Source organism: Natrix helvetica (assembly GCF_964273705.1).
Source record: "Natrix helvetica genome assembly, chromosome: 2".
In the NCBI taxonomy this organism is placed as follows: Eukaryota; Metazoa; Chordata; class Lepidosauria; order Squamata; family Natricidae; genus Natrix; species Natrix helvetica.
In genome coordinates this window covers 232,624,351-232,646,294 of record NC_138552.1, presented here as the reverse complement: position 1 = coordinate 232,646,294, position 21,944 = coordinate 232,624,351, and the positions used below count along the sequence as shown (strand labels likewise).

At 38.6% G+C, this 21,944-nt stretch overlaps 1 protein-coding gene across 3 annotated transcripts in view; it reads right to left on the bottom strand.

Moving 5' to 3' along the window:
* Positions 1-21,944, bottom strand: part of GLP1R (glucagon like peptide 1 receptor) — a 124,200-nt gene that overhangs the window by 54,132 nt on the left and 48,124 nt on the right. For 2 of the 3 annotated variants that reach the window (XM_081940841.1, XM_081940843.1), the window contains exons 4-5: positions 4,376-4,472; positions 2,739-2,849 (exon numbers count right to left, since the gene is read on the bottom strand). In XM_081940841.1, coding sequence (XP_081796967.1) covers positions 2,739-2,849; positions 4,376-4,472 — 208 coding nt within the window. The remainder of the gene's footprint in view (positions 1-2,738; positions 2,850-4,375; positions 4,473-21,944) is intronic. The other variant, XM_081940842.1, reaches the window with a different exon arrangement.

The window sequence follows — 21,944 nt, the reverse complement described above, 5'->3', positions numbered from 1 at the left end:
ACACAACATGTCTTAGCACAGTTCAGCCCCTCAGTGCATTTTCTTAACGTAAGTATAGTTTGAAGCAGTGCATTGCTGGTCCTTGTCTTAAAGATCCTGCTTGAGGACTCCATGGATATGTTATACTATACCAGGTTTCCTCTATTATGAAAAGCCATAAACAGTAAGTATGGTTATAATTCCTATAAGTCTTGTTGGGAACTTGTATCTTTCAGTTTTACAGGATTTAGTGCCATTAAACAATTAACATACAGGATCTTGAAGGAGATACAAAAAGTAAAATGGATTATCTTTGCAGCTCCAAACTTTTTTTTATTTTACACAGAGTTACTACTGACAGTTGAATTTAAATTACAAAAATGAACAAAAATGAAATTACATTGTGAATTATATGAGCCATCTTTTTTAACACAGCTCTTTTCCAAGTTTTAAAAACTCTTTTATAGTTTTTAAAAAGAGATGGACCATTAGCAGTCTCCTTCTATTCCTATTATACATAATAGTACCTATCATTATCTTCATTTTCTCTCTAATTTTATCTGATTTTATCTTATAAATGTTGAGCGATGGTATCACCAAATGCATGTTGTCATTTTGGCATCACTGTGATTTGCCTCGGGTCCTACTGCAAAGTATAAATGCATAGAAGGAAAAATCTGGGCATATGAAGCTAGGTGAAAGACAAAATAGTACCTAAGCCCCTTGTGTTTTTAAATCAAAATAGACAATTAACAACAGAAAATACTGAAATTTTGTACTAATGCAATTTAAGGCCTCCAACTAAAGCATCCATTCTCCCCATTACTGCAGCTATAATTACTTTCATAGAAACAAAATATATTTTGGAGAAACTATCAAGGTCAGAAAGTATTATTGGATTAAATTAAGATATTTTAGCTTTTTTCATCTGTAATTCTGAACTAAGAAGGAAAGTTATGTTATTAAGATTGAAGGAATACAGAACTATACTTTGCCTCCAGGCAGTAAATATTATATGCCTTTAAAAATGACAAAAGCTACTGGCTTGCTCATTTTGCTAACTTATAGGTCTGTGCATGTCATGCCAAGAAATGTTTCCAACAAAAGAACAACTGGCATTGCACACCTTTGCATTTTATTGTCACATTAACAAATAATTTGATTCACTATATTATTTGGCTGCAGAATTCTCACTATTGCTCATCTCCAGGTATTGTGATACAATGAGAAAATGGAAGGAAACTAAACTATGTAGGTCTGAGATTGAAAGGTTTTATATAGAACCAAGAAAATGCAGATTAAGACATATTGCAATGCAAATAGGGAAGTAAGGGAAAGGAAGACCACAAATTTATTGGAGTTGGGTAGGGTTGGCTAAAACAGCTTTTCATAATTTTAAAAAAATAGATCCCTTTTTGGCCATGGAAAAAATAGGAAATTCAAGAGAAGTTTGAAAAAAAGGAAGCTTGTAAGACTTAATTTACTTCTAAAAGGACTTGCAGTCCTTTAAAGATTAACTCACCAGAAATCAAAACACCAGTGCTATCCCCAGATAATGCAGCTTTTGCTTATTTTCAAAAATACATTAAAGATGCAGCCAATTGTGATAATTTATTTAAGGTGCAAGAGTATGGTAAATCTTGGTTCTTTTCCCCCCCACTGAAGGCTGTTAGTTCTTAGCAGCCAAAATTGCTGCCATGAATCCTAAGGATAGTAAATAAATAGACTACTTGAAGGATAGCCTCTAATTCTTCAGGCAGGGTGTTAAGAGATTTCCCAATCCCTTACTTACATTCTTAAATTCTAGACAGTTTACACCTAAATATTTTTAGAAGGCTATTCTTTCCATTAGTATCTCTGAAAAAGAATGAATAAAATTAGCCCATTCTGCTTAAAATTCCTAAAAGCTGCCAAATAATTTGCAATGATCTAAGGTCAATTTTCATTAACAGCTGTTCCAGTCTAGGACTCGTCTTTCCACACATTACTTGTAAGGATAATATTTTAAAGCAATGACAATCAATTTCTGTGTTTCCAGAATCTGCTGAGCCATTTTGGCATTCCTCACCACAGATTATGCTTGCTAAAACTGCTGGGATATTGTTAGATCAGCAACTTTTAGAATGCCACATGATATCTAATCCTATCTTTTAGTACATAGGTCAGTTAAAGTCTAGCCCATTGGATCATAACACTTTCCTCATTCTGGAAAATCTGCTAAAATTATAATTCCCTAGATGTCTAAGGATGATAGCTAATAATATCCCTGGCCAGCATACCTGATAATTCAGAAAGCCATAGATCTACATACTTAAGACTATTCATTTAGTGACCATTCAAAGTTATGATGGTGCTGAAAAAAGCAATTTATGACTTATGACTGCAGTCTCTATTGTTACAGGTTTGTGATCTAAGCATTTGATAACTGCCTTGAATTTACAATGATTGCAATATCAAAGGGTGACACAATCATCATTTGCAACTTCATAACAGGTTTCCAATAGTCAAAGTCAACGGAGACAAAAAAAGGTGGCAAAATCAGACATATTCACATGATGATTCACTTAATAACTGCATCCTTTGTCAGAAGTTCTGGTCCCAATTGTCATTATAAATCAAGGCCTACCTATACCGTGGTTCAAGGGCAATAGGCTGCAGAACACTGCCCGATGGGCATTAAGCTTTCAACAAGTTTAGCATCTTAGTGAGAAGAAAGATCATTTTGACCTTTTTCCAGGACTGGTATGCAAGTAACTTACCGGAGTTACCTGATGGTAAATACCAAGGGCAGCTCATATTCACATAGGTGCCAGGAATACCATCAGGCCAGCAGACATAGTTGTCAAAAGTCCTGTTGCAAAACCTGCCTTCTATGAACAGAGAATAATTTAGAAGAAGTCAGCAGAGGAAAAACCCCAATAAATAACATTGTATTACATGTATTGTTTTAATTATTTCACTTTTAAAAAGATTTCAACCTGTTTTTTATCATTAAATACTATTTCAAAGCAGTAAATTGAATTTTAGAAAGAAACGTTTAAGATTTAACCTTACAAATAAACCTCAAAATTCGACAGCTCAAATCCTCAATTAGATTTTTAAAAAGCTAGTCTAGAATTGCAGGTCATGGCAATGGCACATTTTTTCCCTTGAAATTAAACCTTTCTCGGAGACTTCATTCTGACATTTATAGTCCTACTATCAATCATAAATTACTACTGTAAAAAGGAAGCATACACTGCACAAATTGTTGCAATATTGTTTACAGCACAACTGATAAAACTTAAAATTCAAAAGCTGTGGATTATGTATATATTTATGTTCAGAATGAATCTTAAGAATTGAACCAAATATTTGTCCTAGACTGACTATTTTATTGACAAAGTGAAAATTACCCTATTAGATTTAAGTACTCTAAATTAAAATTAGACATTGTTAATCACCTAAGAATATTGCACTAATAATAGCCTCTATATCATGGACTAGAAAGTGGCCAGTGTGTGTGTGTGTGTGTGTGTGTGTGTGTGCATACAGTATACTTGTACATAAAAGTTGCAAGAGATTCAGTATATCACAAACTCTTATGGTTTCATCTGACAAACAGAAACCACATGATAATGACTTAAACAGATAAGATTATGGGTATGGTGAAGAAAGCAACTGCTTTCATTGAGACCACCTAGATATATTCCACTATGTCTTGCTTACAACATGTAATACCTGGCATTGTCTTACTGGTCTATCAAATTATTCAGAGAACTTCATGTGTTTGTCCTGTTGTCATGTTGTTTTAAATTGTAAATGATATGATTGACACACGGCAGAAATTCCCACTCAAAAGACCATCATGCAGCATTATTCAACATGTTAAAACTACAACAGGATTTATTAAACCATGAGAGTAACAGTATTAGCTGCTCAAAATGATAAAGTGAAATTACTTCCATCTGGCTATTGTTATTACAAGTAGGGGCAATTCTCCATGGCTGTTACTGGCAGTGCAATTCTGAGAGGAAGCAGTGAAAAAAAATGGTACAGAATCAGATCTAAACATTTATCTTTATGAATTGATTAGATCCAGACATAAAACTAAATGCTATAGGGATGAAAACTTTCCTAAAAATCAAACCAAGATATTGTTTCTAATGCCTTTTATAGCTAAAATTATCCTTTATAGCTACCCCACCCCCAAATTTTGTTAACAGTAAAATATGCTTTTAACGATGTTCAATAGTAGTTGTGAGAAAGTGTACAAATTGATTTTTGTTTGAAGTTTGAACCTTATTAAGATTCTCCTTTTGGAGTGTTTGGCAACATTTTTAGACAATATTCTGTAGCTCTCCAAAGTTGACTGATATGTTTGTGGTTGCCATATATTACATTTAAGAAGCCCTACCTGCCACAAGAGGGGGGGTGTCTCGGAGATACTTTAAACACTGAAGCCGATATTCTTCCCAATTTTGCTTTAGGGAGGGAAATGAAGAATATGGTTTCTGAAAAGAAAGAAAATGAGTCAGTTAAATCCTATTATCCATTATTTTCCCATAATATTAAAGCAACTATTTATCATGTGATTATCTCCTCAAATTCACAACTGAAAATTATGAACTAGTAGAGAGACAATGAGTAATTAATGTTCAACAAAATACTATACTTGGCTACATTTTGCTATAGTGATCTTGGCGATGCTACACCTTTCTAACGGTAAAGCAGGAAATTGATATTAACAATCATTCTTAATTTTGCTTATTGATAGCCAGTCCCAAATTAATTATTCATGACTTGTTCCTTCATGTATTGTTTTGTTGGCATCTGACATGATTTATTATAATTACACACTGACTCCAAATGAAGGGGCTTCAATCTTCTTTAATGAACAGACTACCCTTTCAAAATTACAAAATTGCTAGATATATTTGACAATAACCCACAATACAGATGCAAATTGAAGTATTGTTGTTGAATGTGATAAGAGCTCTGTATGGTGTTAAATAAACAGAATCCTTAGCAAATGGTTGAACAATGAGTAGCACAATTACTATATGTATGATGTCTTTTCCTTTGTTTATTTATAGACAAAAGTATATAGAAAGCTCATGGTAATCCCAGTGTATGTTTGTTGGGGACATAATTGTACTAATCATACTTTAGTACACATATGATACCATGGGTAGAGATAGAACATATCTACAAAAAATGCTTATGGAGCAGTGAATTTGGATACTGAATTTGGACAAACAAGATGTGCAATAATCTCATAAACAGTTGGCCCTTATAGAGTGTGCTAGTTCATATCATTATGACAAACATGACCTGTAAGTTATTTCAAAATGAATAGGTTGAGACATAGAATGAAGTTTAAAAATACATGTTAAAGAGGGAGAGACTATAGCTGTCACTTCTGGGGAGAATTTTTGTGATAAAAAGAAATTTCTTGCATAGAATGACCGTTGTCTTACCTGAACGGTCGTTCTCATGGCGCTGCGGAGAGTCCAAGGAAGGGTTAACACAGCCTGTTTGCTAAAGGACTGAGTAGATTTTTCCCCTCTGGCCACGCCTCCTTTGCCTCTTCTGGCTCAGTTTTAAAAACGAGGTCTTGTCCGACGAAGACGTCCTCAGCTCACACCTGTGTAAAGATACAATCTCGGAGCTAAACAATTACCCTGGGTGGGTCTTGGACTCTCCGCAGCGCCATGAGAACGACCGTTCAGGTAAGACAACGGTCATTCTCCATAGCGCTGCTTGGAGAGTCCAAGGAAGGGACATGCCCAAGCTATGGTGTCCCAGGGCGGGAAGAAGTAGCACTGTCCGGAGCCTCAATAACCTTCTGTAACACTCTACGGCCAAAGGAGGCTTCGGCAGAGGCAAAGGAATCGATCTTGTAGTTTCTAATGAAGGCCGTGGGAGACGCCCACGTGGCCGCTCTGCAAATGTCCAGAATAGATACTTGAGTCGCCCAGGCCGCGGTCGTGGCCGCACTTCTGGTGGAGTGTGCCGTTACACGAGGTGGAACTGGCTTGCCCTGAAGGTCATATGTCATCTTAATGCAAGCCCGCAGCCACCGACCTATGGTTGAAGATGACACCTTGCGCCCCAGCGAGCCTGGTTGAAAAGACACAAAGAAGGCCTCGGAGTGCCTGATGTCCTTAGTACGTTTCAGTACGTGCGGACTGCCCTTCGCACGTCCAATTTGTGCCACCTGCGCTCCTTGGAGTGTTGAGGGCTGGGACAGAAATTCGGGAGGATCACCTCCTGAGACCTGTGAAAATGAGAATTCACCTTCGGCATGAAGGCGGGGTCCAACCGTAGGATGACCCTGTCTGGGTGTATGATGCACAATTCTTCCTTGGCCGAGAAGGCCGCAATCTCAGATACCCTTCTGGCTGAAGTAATGGCTATGAGGAAGGCAGTCTTAAGGGTCAGATGCCGAAGAGAGACCTTCCTCAACGGTTCGAAGGGAGCCGCTGTCAATGCCTGCAGGACAAAGGGTAGGTTCCAGGTCGGGTACCTGTGCACCACCTGGGGTCGAATGTTGTAAGCCCCCTTCAAAAAACTCTTGACCTGAGGATGGTGACTCAGGGATTGAAGTTGGTGTCTGGCTAAGATGGTGGATAATGCAGCAACCTGGCGCCTGAGTGTGGCTGGCGCCAGTCCTTTGTCCAAACCCTCTTGCAGCAACAACTGAGGGATGGACGCTTCCACACTGTCAATGTCCCGTTGGCTGCACCAGGTAGAAAAGGCAGCCCAAGTCGCGTCATAGATACAAGTAGTGGCCGGACGTCTGGACGCTTGGATAGTCTTAATGACGCTGTCTGAGAGGCTCTGGTCCTTCAGAAGCTGCCCCTCAAGCGCCAGACGGCTAACTGCAACCACTGGGGCTCTGGGTGGTTGATGGCCCCCTGACGCAAGGATACCTGGTCTGGAGGAATTTTCCACGGTTGTTCCACAGACAGATCGACCAAGTCCACGAACCAGGATCTCCTGGGCCAATGTGGAGCCACCAGGATGAGCTCCGCCCCCTCCTTCAGCAGATTGTAGATCCCCTGGAGGATCAGGGGGAGGGGCGGGAACGCGTAAAGCAGACCTGGAGGCCAGTTGGACCTCAGGGCATCCGTCCCCTCCGCTTGTGCTGACTTGTAGCGGGAGAAGAACCGCTGGAGCTGTGTGTTTGACGCCGTTGCAAACAGGTCGACCTGAGGGAGACCAAACCTCCTTACCACCTGTGCGAACAGGTCCGGATGAAGTTGCCACTCTGAGTTGTCGATGGTCTGACGGCTCAATCAATCCGCACTCACGTTGCTGGTTCCGGAGATGTGATCCACCCTCAGCGACACTAAGTGGATCTCTGCCCATCACCCTATGGCCTCCGCTTCTGACATGAGTCTTTTGGAGTGGGTCCCTCCTTGCCGGTTCACGTGAGCCTTTGTGGCCACATTGTCGGTCAGTAGCAGTGCCCCTTCAGCTGTTCTGCAAATCTCCTCAGCGCCAGCCGGGCTGCCCTGAGCTCTAGCCAATTGATGCTCCGGGCTGCCTCCGTGCTGGACCACCTGCCTTGCGCCAACTGACCCTGGCAATGCGCCCCCCAACCGTAGAGACTGGCGTCGGTCGTTACCACGATCCTGTCGGGTTCTCTGAATAGGCAGCCCTTCTCCACTGCTCGAGACTGCCACCAACTCAGAGACCGAGTCACTCTTGGTGGGATGCGAACTTTCCTGGTGGAGTTGCTGATCTTTGCTCTTTGCATTGGAAGCAAGAACCATTGCAGCTCCCTTGCATGAAGATGTGCCCAGGGAACTATGTTGAGGCAAGAAATCATGATCCCTAACAGTTGGGATAGTTGCACTACCTGCCAAGACCTGTTCTTGCGACACAACCGGATTCTGCTCCTGAGGTTGCGGATTCTTTCCGGAGACAGGGACACCTGGCAAGATACCGAGTCTATTATGGCGCCCAGGTGTTGTATGCATGTGGCAGGAGTCAAGTTGCTTTTTTCCATGTTTACGGAAAACCCGTGGTCCTGTAAGGTGTGAACTGTGATGTTTACATCTCTCACCACTTGTTGATGAGTCCTTGAGTGGATGATGATGTCGTCCAGATAGCACTCCAGGCGGACTGGAAGCTTGCGCAGGTGGGCCGCCACAGCTGCAAGAAGCTTCGTGAACGTTCTGGGAGCAGAAGAAAGTCCGAACGGAAGCGCCCTGTATTGGAAGTGCTTTCCGTTGTAACACAGGCGCAGGAACTTCCTGTGTGCGGGATGGATGGGCACATGCAGATACGCCTCCTTGAGATCGATGGAGGTGAGCAGATCCCCTTGTCGCATGCAGCTTAGGATCGACTGAAGAGACTGCATTTTGAAGCGCTTGTAGGCCAGATGTCTGTTCAGGCGCTTCAGATCTAAAATGGCCCTCCACCCCCCTGAACTCTTGGGGACCAGGAAGAGAATGGAATAGAACCCCCTCCCTTCCTGTTCTGGAGGAACTGACTCTATTGCGTTGATCTGCAGAAGATGATCTATTTCTGCCTGCATGAGAGCCCTCTTTACAGGGTTCCTGGATAGTGGGCAGCGAACAAAGGTCCGCGGAGGGAAGGATAGAAACTCCAAGGTTAGACCCCTCCTGATGGTATTTAAGACCCACTTGTCCGAGGTTGTTTCCTCCCAACGGTCTGCATAGAATTGCAGGCGGCCCCCGATGGGAGGAGACCCCAGACGGTCACTTCCCACATCTAAACTGACGGTTGTGGGAGCCCACACGAAAGGGCTTCCGAAAGGACCCTTGATTGGATTGTCTGCCCCTGGAAGAAAAGTTGTTTCGTTCCTGGGACCTGTCAGAGGACTGGTTAAACTGTCTTTGGGAGGAATAGGAAGAGGTGGAGGCCTGGGCACCTTCCTGTGCCCGAAAGGCCTGTTTCCTGAACGAGCCCTGACCTTTCCTGTCATATTTCCTGAAGGTGGAAGGAAGAACCTTCCTCTTATCCTTTGTCTCAATTAGGAATTTCTCTAGGGAATCCCCAAAGAGGTTGTCCCCTTTGAATGGAGCTGAAGCCAGCTTCCACTTCGCCTTCATGTCCGCCTGCCAGTGCCGGAGCCAAAGCAGGCGGCGAGAAGTGATGTTAGACGCTAATGCCCTGGAGGCGAATTTCGCTGCATGCAGGGATGCATCAGAGGCATATTCCACAGCCGTAATGATCTTGTTAAGATCATGTCGCCAACGAGATGCTTCAGATGGGGGCTGAGATCTGAGTTGGCGCAGCCATAATAGGGATGCCCTCGTAAAGAACAAGGCAGAAGTGGAGGTTTTGATCACCCAGGCAGCCGCCTGGTGCGTTTTGAGACTAGCCTTTTCTGCCCTCTTATCCTCTGCCTTTAACCCTTCTAATAGCTCGGCCGGGAGATTAGAATTAGAGGTCAGAGAGACCACAGGGTCATCCACTTCTAGAGGTTTCAATACCTCCTCCAGCCTAGGTTCTAAGGGGTACAGTGATTTGTCTGCGCCACTGGGGTTGGCCAGGGTACCTGGCTGCGCCCATTGGCGCTGGATAACTTCCATGAACATGTCAGGGACTGGTATCAGTTCTGGGTCAGGGGTTGTTTCGCTGAACAGCCCTGCCATGAGGTCCTGGGATGTAGAGGGGACTTCCTTGTCCTTAGGTTTGGCACCAAGCTCAGTAGAGGCTCTGGCCTTGTGTAAAATGGCCTTGAACAAGGATGGCTTAAAGAGACCAGTGAAGGAGGGCTTGTCTGGTGGCATATCCTCATCCTCCGAGAGAGCAAATTCCTCAGCAGTCTCCTCCTCCCACGTAGACACCTCTGTGGTGATAGAAGTGCCCGGGGAATCGAGGACTCTGGTCCTCTTTTCCCCCAGGGGGCGAACAGGCCTAGAGGCCTTGCCACCCCTGCCTTCCTGTAGCCTCAAGGCCTCTACCACACCCTGGGAAATAGCCTGCGTGATGAGATCCCTCATTTCTGCTGACATAGCTGGGCCCTTGTCCTCTACAGGCCTGGATTGGTCACAGGCCTGTCCCCTGGTACCCCTAGGAGGATCTCTCTGATCCTCTGCATGAAAACAACATTGAAAGGAGGGGATATCCTCCCTGACTGAAGAGCTAGGAGAACCTGGGTAACCCAGAGAGGCTGCAGGGGATCCTGACATGGAATCCCTATCACAGAAGGATGGAGATCTATCCCCCATTTCCTCCCCCTGCTCTATCTCCCTCTGAATGGGTGGGGAAGGAACTGGCCCAGCCTCACTTGGTAAGGGTGCAGAGGGAACCTGGGGCCTAGCAGACTTGTCCTTTAGGGAGTCCTGCCCCTTGTCTCCTTGAATTTTGGGGGCCTTGCTCCCAGCTGAAGAGTGGGAAGCTTTCCCCCCAGCGCCCTTTTTTCCCTTTCTCCCCTGGCCTGAGGGATCTGGCCTACTGCGCTTTGCAGATGGCCCTGCCAGCTCCTCCCTTCGCTCCAAACCTTCATCAGCCATCCTTGGTTGAGCTTGATCCGAAGAGGTCGCTGCTGAGGGAAGGGCAGTGGACGCTGGCCCGACGGCTCCAGAAGCGTCTGCAGACTCAGATGGGAGGCTGGATCAGGCACCAGGACACTCCTTGCCGCTTCCCCTTGGGTGGCTGGGGAACTTCAGGCTTGCTGGAGACCCAGGCAAGCCCTCGCAATCCTCCGCGGCTGTCTGTTTGAGGCGGAGAGGCTCTGCTGCTTGTTGCTGCTTTCTGGTGGGTAAAATGCTTCAAAAAAATGGCCGCTGGCTCTTCTGCGCACCAAAAGCCTCACTTAAGGTCCAGGCGCTCCCTATTGGCTGCAGCCGAAAAGCGCGCCAAAGCAGCGCTTTTCAAAATGGCCGCCGCTCTCCCGATCGGCAAAAGACTCCAAAGCGACCAGGGAAACACGGGGATTGCCGTCCTTCCCTGCGCTCGCCAGCAGACGCCGGACGAGCGGCCTCACTTGTTCCCCCAGCTGCGACTAAGCAGCTGTGGAACCGATCGCTGCCTTAGCCTTACTTTTGTAAAATCTTCTTCTTGGCAAAAATAGAAAAAGGAAAATAAAAAGTCAAAATAATAAAATCTGGGGGAAAATCCTAATAACAACTTAATATTAACACATAAAATACTCTAAAATTACTATTGGAGAACCCAGTCTATTTACTCAAAACTGAGAGTTCCCCAAAACTAGTCCTATCGGGCGGACTGAGTTTTTAAAACTGAGCCAGAAGAGGCAAAGGAGGCGTGGCCAGAGGGGAAAAATCTACTCAGTCCTTGGGCAAACAGGCTGTGTTAACCCTTCCTTGGACTCTCCAAGCAGCGCTATGGAGAAATGTCTAGGCAAAACATGTCTCAGACAATACTTTTTTGATAATTGATGTACCATTTTAAAAAGTGGCAGAAGAACATTTTTAGATTTGTATGGTGGGGGGAAAACCAAGAGTTAAATGGGGGTATAGTTATCAATGGTTCTCTTATTTACAATTAATAGAATGGTTTAAAGTGGACAAAGAGTTCTTGGTTTTGAACATTGTGAGACAGCGTTTGAAATAATATTACATACAAATAATGAACATGTAGTTATAAAAATTTAAAATAGAAGAACAAGTGAAATAATGTATGATAAAGTAGACTAAAGTTTTTTGGTCATAATGTACAGATGTGACAAAGGAAAAATACGTGGTTGAAAGGATTGAAATTTAGACTTTTTTATAATAATGTATCTATATATTCATTATATAGATGAATTTTTATATTTAAAAAATAATGTATATATATATATATATATATATATATATATATATATATATATATATATAATCACTTTAAAAAACTCTAGAATGTATAAAGGCAAATCAAATTTCTGCTGGATATATGAAGGACGAGAAGGGGCATTTTATTATGTTTGGAGGTTATATAGAAAGGTATTCTATTGGATTCAAAGTAATACATTGATGCAATGGATTTTAATGATTAATATATACTTGAGATCAGAGGTTTTTCTTTTGGGGTTGATGGACAAACAACTGGGGGGAAAAAGTCAGGACACTTTGTTTTTGTATCTGTAGGAATATTACTTTATACATAAAGAAAAAAAGATTCAGTGCTACCTACAGTGGAGGAATGGTTGAGTGAAGATGATAAAATTTTTCTAAGATTACTAAATTGATTTATTTGATAAAAGATAATTATTGCTGACTGAAAAGCCTACATGTATTTTTTTGTGTAAAACAGAAAAAAATGAACATATGATTTATAGTTTTGATGATTGGGCAAGATAGATTACACCAAGAAGACAAGTTGTAACCATAGAGTAAGACTTCCAAACTGCTACCATTTCATAGTGATTCATGCAGTGAGAAAGCATTCGTTTTGACTCCTCATTTTTATTAAATATTTTGCAGTACAAAGAATACATGATTTTGATATTATCTGAAAATGGGAATATCATTTCAAAAGAAATTAATCTGATAACTTTTTTTACTAGAATAACAAATAACATTTTGTTACATTTTTCTATCTTTTCATCACATACCTTCTAAAACAAAATTCTATAAAACATGATAATGAACTGTAAAATTTACAATCCTTTAAATAACTAATGACCCATCTAAACTATCTTCCTTGTACTCAGGATAGTTTGGGCAGCACGCTCATAAAACCATCAGCAGAAACCTAATTATACAGAATCTACCACTAAACTGCTGATATATCTCCTGACCAGAATTATTGATACAAGTGTATATCCCCAAGCAAAGATTAATAGCTCTTGTAGTTGTATCCTGATTGCATGAATTTGGAGGAGGAGGACTGCAGTGATTTTGCATATCCATCCTTTATTTCTGGCAAAAAAAAGTAGAAGAGAGAAAAACAAGACATTCCTTAGCATATAGTTTCCACAATTTAATTGAAAAAGCTACATTCACATGTCATACATTACATATAAATATAGAATATGGTGGTTGGGCACTATCCAAGCTGACACCAGCCAGAGCATAGAACAACTCAAATAATTAGTGTAAGTTTGAAAGATGTGGAGAGACCCTGGCCCATAGAATTGTTAAGAGTAGGGCACAACTGGATGGATATCATCATCATATCTGGTAATTCCCTCTCTCTGTGGGATAACAAAACAGAGGGAAAGTTTGCCAATCTTACGAAATTTTCTTTCTTAGGAAATGCAAATGGACACTTCCTTAATAGCATTTTCTAAATGAGATCAATCCTAGTTAGCTTGAAGATGATTATATTGTAAGATGGTTAATTGACAAGCCCAAAGGACTTGTTCTGAATATTTTTGAAGTACACATAGGGTTACTATTTGTCTTTTGAATGTAAGAATGTAGTTATGGTTAGCTAAACTATTATGGAATATAGGAACTGACACAGAATTCCGGGATCAAACAGAAAAGATTTATTGCGCAAGATTCAGTCGCTACACAAGAAAGCAGGAGACTGAATCCCGAAGGATTCTAATGCAAACACTATTATAGATCTGACAGGCTCCCCTCCCCCACAGGCCCTCCCCCTTCCCTTCTCTCAAAGCTAAAATAACTTGTGGCTTTTCTAAGTAAGTCACAGGCAGCTAAGTTTCCTGTCTTCAAGCCTGCGGTTTGGCTAGGTGTTATTTAAGCTTCCTCTTACAAACCCTTAATCTCCTCACTAAAGTTTTCCTCTTACAGAACTCTTAACATGCTCCATTATAAAGACAGTTACATATATTTAAGATTCCTATTATCCCATATTATTCCATTCCATCTTAAAACAGTACTGATTAGCACTTCTTTAGACAGAGATTTCAAAATTATTTTCCTCAAAATGCCAGATTAATCCACCTGTTTTCAGATTACATATTTAAACACAATATGTAAGTCATAACTGAACATAAATTCACTCTGTTCTAGTTGAGCTTTTCTGGTTTTTGGGTTTAATCAACTGTCCTATTGTTTGTATTTTTTCATATGTTTACCATTTGCTTACAATTTATTATTAGCTGCATGAAGTTCTACGTGAATGAAAGACAGGGTAAATATTTTAATAAATGGCATTCATTTTTGTTTATAAAAAACATTAACATTTAGGTCCTTTCAATTCAATTATTCTGAAATTCAATTCTACAGAGGTTTGTCCTATTTGCATTTATCCTACTACTATACTCCGTAAGAATTTAGTCTAGTTTAAATATGTATATAATTTCATGACTGACTGCAAACTGTAGTGTCTTCTTTAATTTGGGAGGCCTGCTTTCAACAGTTTTAGCAACTCACTGAGTGTTTTATAGTGCTTCCTTTTATATTCCAGAAACATATTTTTAAATTGTCTACATACACTGTACATTAGAAAGGTGCATCACTTATTCTTTGTATACTAATGTGGCTAATTAAGCACTGAAACCAAGACCACTGCCCTCCACAGAAGTTAGTTACTGTTAAAAAGTGTGAATGTGAACACTGCTTTCTGCTATGCATTTCTGTATTCCTCTGAACGTAAGTGAAAAAAGAAGCAACTGCAAAAGCCACTCTTGTTCAGCCTTCACATACATGGAGAAGACATCAGGGGAGAAAGGAACAGTTTTTGTGTAACAGATAAGCCATTATGATCAATTACAAGGGTGCTCTCAGAGAATCATAAAAGGCAATTCAACCTATGTACTTGTTACACAACATGCACATTTATTAACTGCCTTTATTGGTATAGTTTTTAATAATAATTACTCTCTTTATCTTTATAATGCAAAGTTCCCTGCTGTGAGTCTAATCCTTGGCAGTATAATTCCTGCTGAGACCTGAATTGCAACTGTGGATCCGATTTAGGAATTAAAATTGAGAACGATCAGATTTACTCCAGTAAATTGTGGGCATATTTAGATTTAAAATAAATAAATAAATAAAATGTAATAATGTTACATTCATCCTGGCATGGATATAACTGTTGAAGCATTTTATAGGATGATTCTTTAATGAATAATGATAACCATAGTTTCGCATTATATTTAAGCTACTAATGGAATTGGTTTTAAGGGTTTACAATAGCTGAAACAAACACCAGCTTCAAAATAACTGTTCCAGTGATGAAAGAGAGGTAATTAAAGATAAACAAAATAGGGAATAGAAGTAATGGCTTCTAAAAAAAATGTTACTAGACATGGCATGTAACACATGGGTTTAGATACAGACATTTCTGTCATTAAAAATGGCTCCACATCAGATTGGGAAGCAGTGAGATACCACCAAGCAATACTCTGGTCCTATAGTATTCAAAAGTTTAGTTAATGACTTGGGTGAAAGGGCTGAGGGGATAGATACAAAAATTACAGATTATAAAAAAATATAAGGAATGGCGAATGCTTTAGAACCAGAAGAAAAGATTTTTTAAAAATCTAAATAGGCTTGAACAATGGCCAAACTATACAGGATGAAATTACAAAGAAAGATAAAAAGATGGGACAGACCTGGTTTGGCAACTGTAGATATAAAAAGGATCTGGATGTTCTTGTAGATCACAAATTGAATATGAGCCAAGAGTGAGATGCGGATGCTCTTTTGAGATCTATTGACGTGAGTTTGAGTACTCATCACAAAAAGTAATTATCCCATTATATTTCAGCTTGGTCAAACTCAACCTGGAATATTGTGTCAATATCAGACAGTTTTTCTTTTTAAAAAAAGTTTTTTTTTAAACAAGCACAAACGGACAAAACAAAAAACATTAAAACCATCTTCAAATTATAAAAAGTGTGTCAGTTGGTTACAAAATTTCTATGCATCCCTTCCATAGTCATCACTTACAATTCATATCAAATCGCATATTTTTAAATCATATATGTACATTTGACTATGATGGTTTTTACATCCTTTTATATGAAATATTCTAAATTTAAAGTAAAACTATATAATGGCATTCCATTAGATCCTCCTAAAATCATCCAATAACATTACATCTTTATAACATGTTCTAAATATAAATTGGTTATATTTAATAATAAAGCTTTTAAACCTCCTCTCATAGTCTCCATTTGTAGTTTATATAAAATTTCCTATTATCAAACATGTGTATGTGTGTGTTCCTAGATTTTCATGGGTGTAGGTATACTGGTTTTGTTGTATTCGGGTCTTTTCCCATGTAAGATTGAGATTGTCTTGGCAACGTTTCAGCGAGGTCTCAAGATGGCAAGTGAGACCTCGCTGAAACGTTGCCAAGACAATCTCAATCTTACACGGGAAAAGACCCGAATACAACAAAACCAGCATATATATATATATATTACATTACATATTACTCATATGTAATAATATGTGATTACTCATTACATCAATCTGTTTCTTTCCAGTAATAGTGCAGTCTTATGTCTCTTGCCATTTGTAGCATTAATATTCTGATTACTTTCTTGGTAAGTCTTGTATGGGCTTCTCTTCGCAACTTGTTGTTCATTTCGTATCTTATGAAAACTCGAAACCCTCCATCTGCTCTTTCCATCAGCTTGTCTTTGGATATCACTGGTGCTTCTGTCAAGATTTCCCTCCTTACCTCCATCAATTTTTCTCTCTTTTCTTCTTCTATACTTTGAAATCTAGGGTAGAGTTCCAGTCCTTCTCTCTCCCCTTTCCATATTCCACTCTTACCAATTCCAACCACACTCAGTTTGCTGTCAGTATCCACAATTTCCTTATCTCTTTGATCATTTTTTTCTTCAACTTTTAGAACTCTGTCCTCCACTTTCTTCATTTGATAAACATCCTAAATTTTTCCATCAAATTTTTCTGTTTTGTGTTCTATATTCTCCAATCTCTTCTCAATTTTCTGTTACCACTAATAATTTTTGAATTTCAAACATAATCATTTGCAATGTTAAAATTTCTTTTTCCTGTTATGCCATTCTTCCAACTTGTAAACACTCCCACTATAGCATTCAAGGCTTTTTGTTAGATTTCAAGCAAGTTCATTATAATCTTTCAAGTCAAGGCTTTGTTGTCCCTCTATTCCAGCTGCTGATAAAACTCCCAAAGAATACCTGTGTAAACAACCTGTGTTCTTCCTGTTATCACTCTCAGTAAACAAGCTGAAAAGCCTTGAAGTGTCAAATGATCAAAGAGAAAAAAGAAAAAACAATGTTTCCAAGCCTCCAGCCTCTATGTGGCAGTGTTACTTCTTTTTCCTCTGTTGTTACAGCCCTCTTTGTATTCCTCTTTATAACTTCTTTATGTTCCAAACTTAAAGAAAAAAGATTCTTAAATGGAGAGGAAAAAACAATCCAATCAAGCATTGTAAAAAAATTTTTTAATCCATGGGTATAAAAAAAGAAGAAAAAATAGAAGAAGAAAAATTAATCCATTCAGTTTAAAAAATAGGTAACATTTGCAAAAAATCCATCCATAAAAAAAAGAAAAAAGATAACACACTAAGTTTAATGTGGCTTAATTTCGCCACTTGCTCTCTTCTGTCTTCAATTTTAATTTAGCTTTATTTTTTTGGGGTAGTCTCTTTTCTAATAATAAAATTTCCTCACCAATTCGACACACTTTCTCTTTCTCCTTTCTTTCCGTTCCAGAGCTGTCCAAACTTCAGCTGCTTCAATGGCTGCGTTTCTGTCGTCGGAAATAAGAGCTTCTCCTGGATCAATCAGGGACTTTGTGGTGTTCCTGATATCAGCAGGACGTACTCTTCTCTGTCACCATCTCTACGGGATGGTTTAGGTCCAAAAGGACCATCAGACAGTTTTTCAATGTCCTTTTTAAACTGCAATGAGTTTAGAGGAGGGCTACCAAAATGGTGTGCAAGAATGGAAGGCATGACCATAAAGAATAGCGAAAGAAATCTAATAGAAGACAATAGAAATAACAGCAGAAAAGTTAACAAATAGAGAAAAAAAGAGATCTGGTTCTTTCTTGTTCCAGGACTAGCATCAACTGATTTAACTACAGAAAGTAGATTCAAATTAGGTTATTAAGAGAAGTTTCTTGATGGTATGAACTGTCATTCAGTAAAATAGATTGCTTCATGAAGTTATACATTACCTTTCAATCAAAATCCTCGGAGAGATATCTATTCAAAATGCTTTATTTAATTTTTTTTGCAAATTTTTTTAATTTTTTATTTTCAAAACAAACATAAAAATCCTCCTCCTTTACATACTGGTTACAAAAGGCTTTTGTGCATCTTTTCCACCGTCATCAAGTATAATTCATATTAACTCTAGTATCTTAACTCAGATGTTTATACCTATTATCATAATCATACCTCCACTTTTATTTGACTCTAATTGTTTAAACGTCCTTCATCATAAAATATACCCAAATTTAGTACATAACCACATACTGGCATTTCATTTACTTATTCATAAAATCCTCCATTAACACTAAATCCTTATATCCTATTCTAGCTAAGCATCCATAATATTTAATAACAAAATTTTCTAATCCTCCTTTCCAAATCACTGTTTACAATTTACATCCAATTTCCTTATATTATACCCATACATATATATAGATTATTATCATTATCTTCTCTTGATTATATCCTATCATAACATTTCCCCCCAATAATCAAAATTTAACTGTGTCTAATTTAGTTTTATTGTTATTATTATTATTAACCTTTATATATAATGCAAAAGGATTTCTAGCCTTCCCTTCACTGGTATCATTCAATATTCATATCCAATTATTACTTATCATAACACTACACATTGTATACATTACTATCATTATCAATTTTTTATTTAACTGTACCTATTATCACTAAATTTAACTAGGTTTAGCAAGTTTTAAATTATACTCTTCCATCTATCAACCTGTATCTTTCCAGTAACAAAACAATCTCATATCTTCTGCCATTTGTAGAACCAGTCCTCCAAACATCATCTTAATCAAATCTGTATGGACTCATTTTAGCAACTCCTTGCTTGTAAGATTTCTCATGTACTCTTGATGCCCTCTTTCTGTTTTCTTATTCAGCTTGTCTTTGATTATCAGCAGTGTTATCAAATATTTTGCAGGTAGGATTTCATAGTTCATAGATGATGATGATTCTTCTTCTTCTTCTTCTTCTTCTTCTTCTTCTTCTTCTTCTTCTTCTTCTTCTTCTTCTTCTTCTTCTTCTTCTTCTTCTTTCTTCTTTATCTTGCCTTTTGAGATAAATTTCCTCTCCATTTAATTCCTCTTTCTATATTCCATTCTTTCTTTTCTCAGAAATAAACCAATTGCCATAAATATCAACAAGTTTAATTTCTTTATATTCATCTTCCATTTCGGTTTTTTGAGTTTCAATCCCCTCATTTTGCATTTGAAAAGCATCTTCTGTTTTTTCATCATATTTTATTGTTAAATATTCCAAGTATTCCAATTTTCTCTCAATTTTTTCCTCTGTATTTAATAATTTTTGCAGTTCTGAAAATATTCCTTTCAAATTCAAAGGCTCCACGTTGTCTTGAAATGCCATATTCATACAAAGCTACTTTCGCTTAAAAGGTCAACAAGATTAAAGCATATGCTCACAAAGACCGCTGTTTTTCGCAAAGAATGCTGTTTCCAGCTCTCTATGAATGCAAACAAACTTCAAAGGGACAACTGTGGAGTCTTATCAGGTAGCCAAACAGCCAAACAGTAAAGCCTTGCAATGCCGAAGTCAAAACAATCCTTGAGAGAAAAAAAAGGAACTTTCCATCTTTGAATACACAAATACTCCGATCAGCCTCCGGGTTGGGGATATTTTTTTTTGTATCTCTTTTGTATATCAAATTAGACAAAGAAATCCAATCTTTAAATGAGTTTTAAAAATACCCACAATAAAAGAGGAAAAGGTTAATCTGTAGTTTACAGAGAGTCACAGAGAGATGTTAGAAGAAGAGAACTTAATCCATCCGTTTCAAAGAGTTTGCATAATTCAATCCATGTAAGTAACATTTAAGAAGTATGATAACCTCTGTCCAAAACCATTCCAGAGTTCAAATTCACCGCTAAGTTCTTCTATTCTTTAATTTAAATTGGTTTTTGAGTTTTTATAGGCACTCTTTTTTTAAAGCAATAAAAATTCCTCACCAGCTGGAAACACTTTCTCTTTCCACATCGTTCCGTTTGGAGCCGCCCTGACTTTGTCAGCCTTGGCTGGACTTTTTGTCACCGGCTTGAAGATCTTCTCTTGCTTCCTTCGGAGATTTTGCGATATCCCGAGATCAGCAAGACGTAATCTTCCTATTCACTATCTCTTCGGGATGGTTTAGGTCCGTTTGAACCCCCCAATGACAAAAGTATCGACTGCGATCTCAGAGCATTGAGATCACACGTCGTGCCGTCACGACTTCGGCTCCTCCTCCTATTCAAAATGCTTTAGCAGGTATTACATTGAGAAAAGATTAGTGTCAGCATTCCAAATATCATACAAAATTAAATCAGAGTCCAAGGCAGAGCTTTCCTCAAAGTTCCAATTTATTAAGAAAGACATGTTGGTACATCTGTGGAAACCCGAATCTAAAAGCTTCCTAGGGTTTCCCCACCCAGTTGAAAGTTCATGATCTTGCCTCTACACCAACAAGTCCATCACATGGTCCAATCTTCCACTGCCACGCTGGCAGTTCCACCCATCCAGTTCCGGTCAGGCTCAGAGGTGTAGAGAACAAAAGATGACCTTGGTTTCTAGAAGTGATTTTTTTATTTTGACAACAACACATTCTACTCCTTACTATTTCCCCTCCCAATTCCTCACTAATGAAACAGCATAATAGAAAAGAATATTAGTGTGGCAGGCCAAAGATCCTAAAAGGAACCGGCTGCAGGCCTGACAATTAGAGTTGATCGAATTCTGTCATCACTTCCATTTGTATGATTCTAGATTTCTAGACTTACTTTTTAACTAAAAATAAGTAAAATATAAACAAACACTCAAAGAAATCATTTCAAATCTACACTGCAGAGTATAGGTTTTATCAAATATTTGGCATTAAAAAGTTCAGTAAACTTCAAAAGAATGCTCTATCTTTGTTAGCCTGCAATGTCATGGTTGTGTCACATCACAAACTATTGGCTATCATATTACTATGATAAGTTTTGCTAAAGTTTAATGATTTTAGTTATTTTTGCTAAAATAAATACAGGTAGTCCCCGACTTACAACAGTTCATTTAGTCACCTTTCAAAGTTACAATGTTACTGAAAAAGTGACCTATGACCATTTTTTACACTTACGACATTTGTAGCATCCCTATGATCATGCGATCAAAATTCAGATGCTTGGCAACTGGTTCATACTTATGACTGTTGCTGTGTCCCAAGGTTATGTAATCACCTTTTATGACCTTCTGACAAGCAAAATCAATGGGAAAGCCAGATTCACTTAACAACCGTGTTACCTACTTATCAACTGCACTGATTCATTTAACAAATGTGGCAAGGAATGTCATAAAATGGGACAAAATTTACTCATCAACAGAAATTATAAATTAATGTATATATAATTTATAAATTATATATAAAATCCTTCTACGGAAATGAAATAAAGGAATACTATTTTTATTACTTTAAGCAAAGACTTTAACCACAGTCTCTAGTGGTTTTTATATTATGCCTAGCCAGGCTTTGGAATATTATTAACAAAGTATAATAAAAATAATAAGATAGCCCCTCTTGCAAGAATACCTAATTTATATGGTTCCATTTTAATAGAAACATCCTGTTGCTGTAATTCAGGCAAATAACATTCAGAAGAATCTTTGGCCATAATTTTCAGACACCATATATCAGATTGACTTAACAAATTCTATGAAAGAATGAAAATCAAATCAAAATGTATATTAACATACAATACACATAAAAGGCATTTTACAAGTAAAAACAATGAATACATATGAGCATTTTCATGAAATGTTGTTTTAACATAAATAACTTTCCCCAAAAAATCTAATGAACATTCATCTTCAGCCCCCTTAAAACGCATAAGCCTAGTCAAATGCTTCTGACTAAATAAACTCAGAATAATCCCAACTGAAAA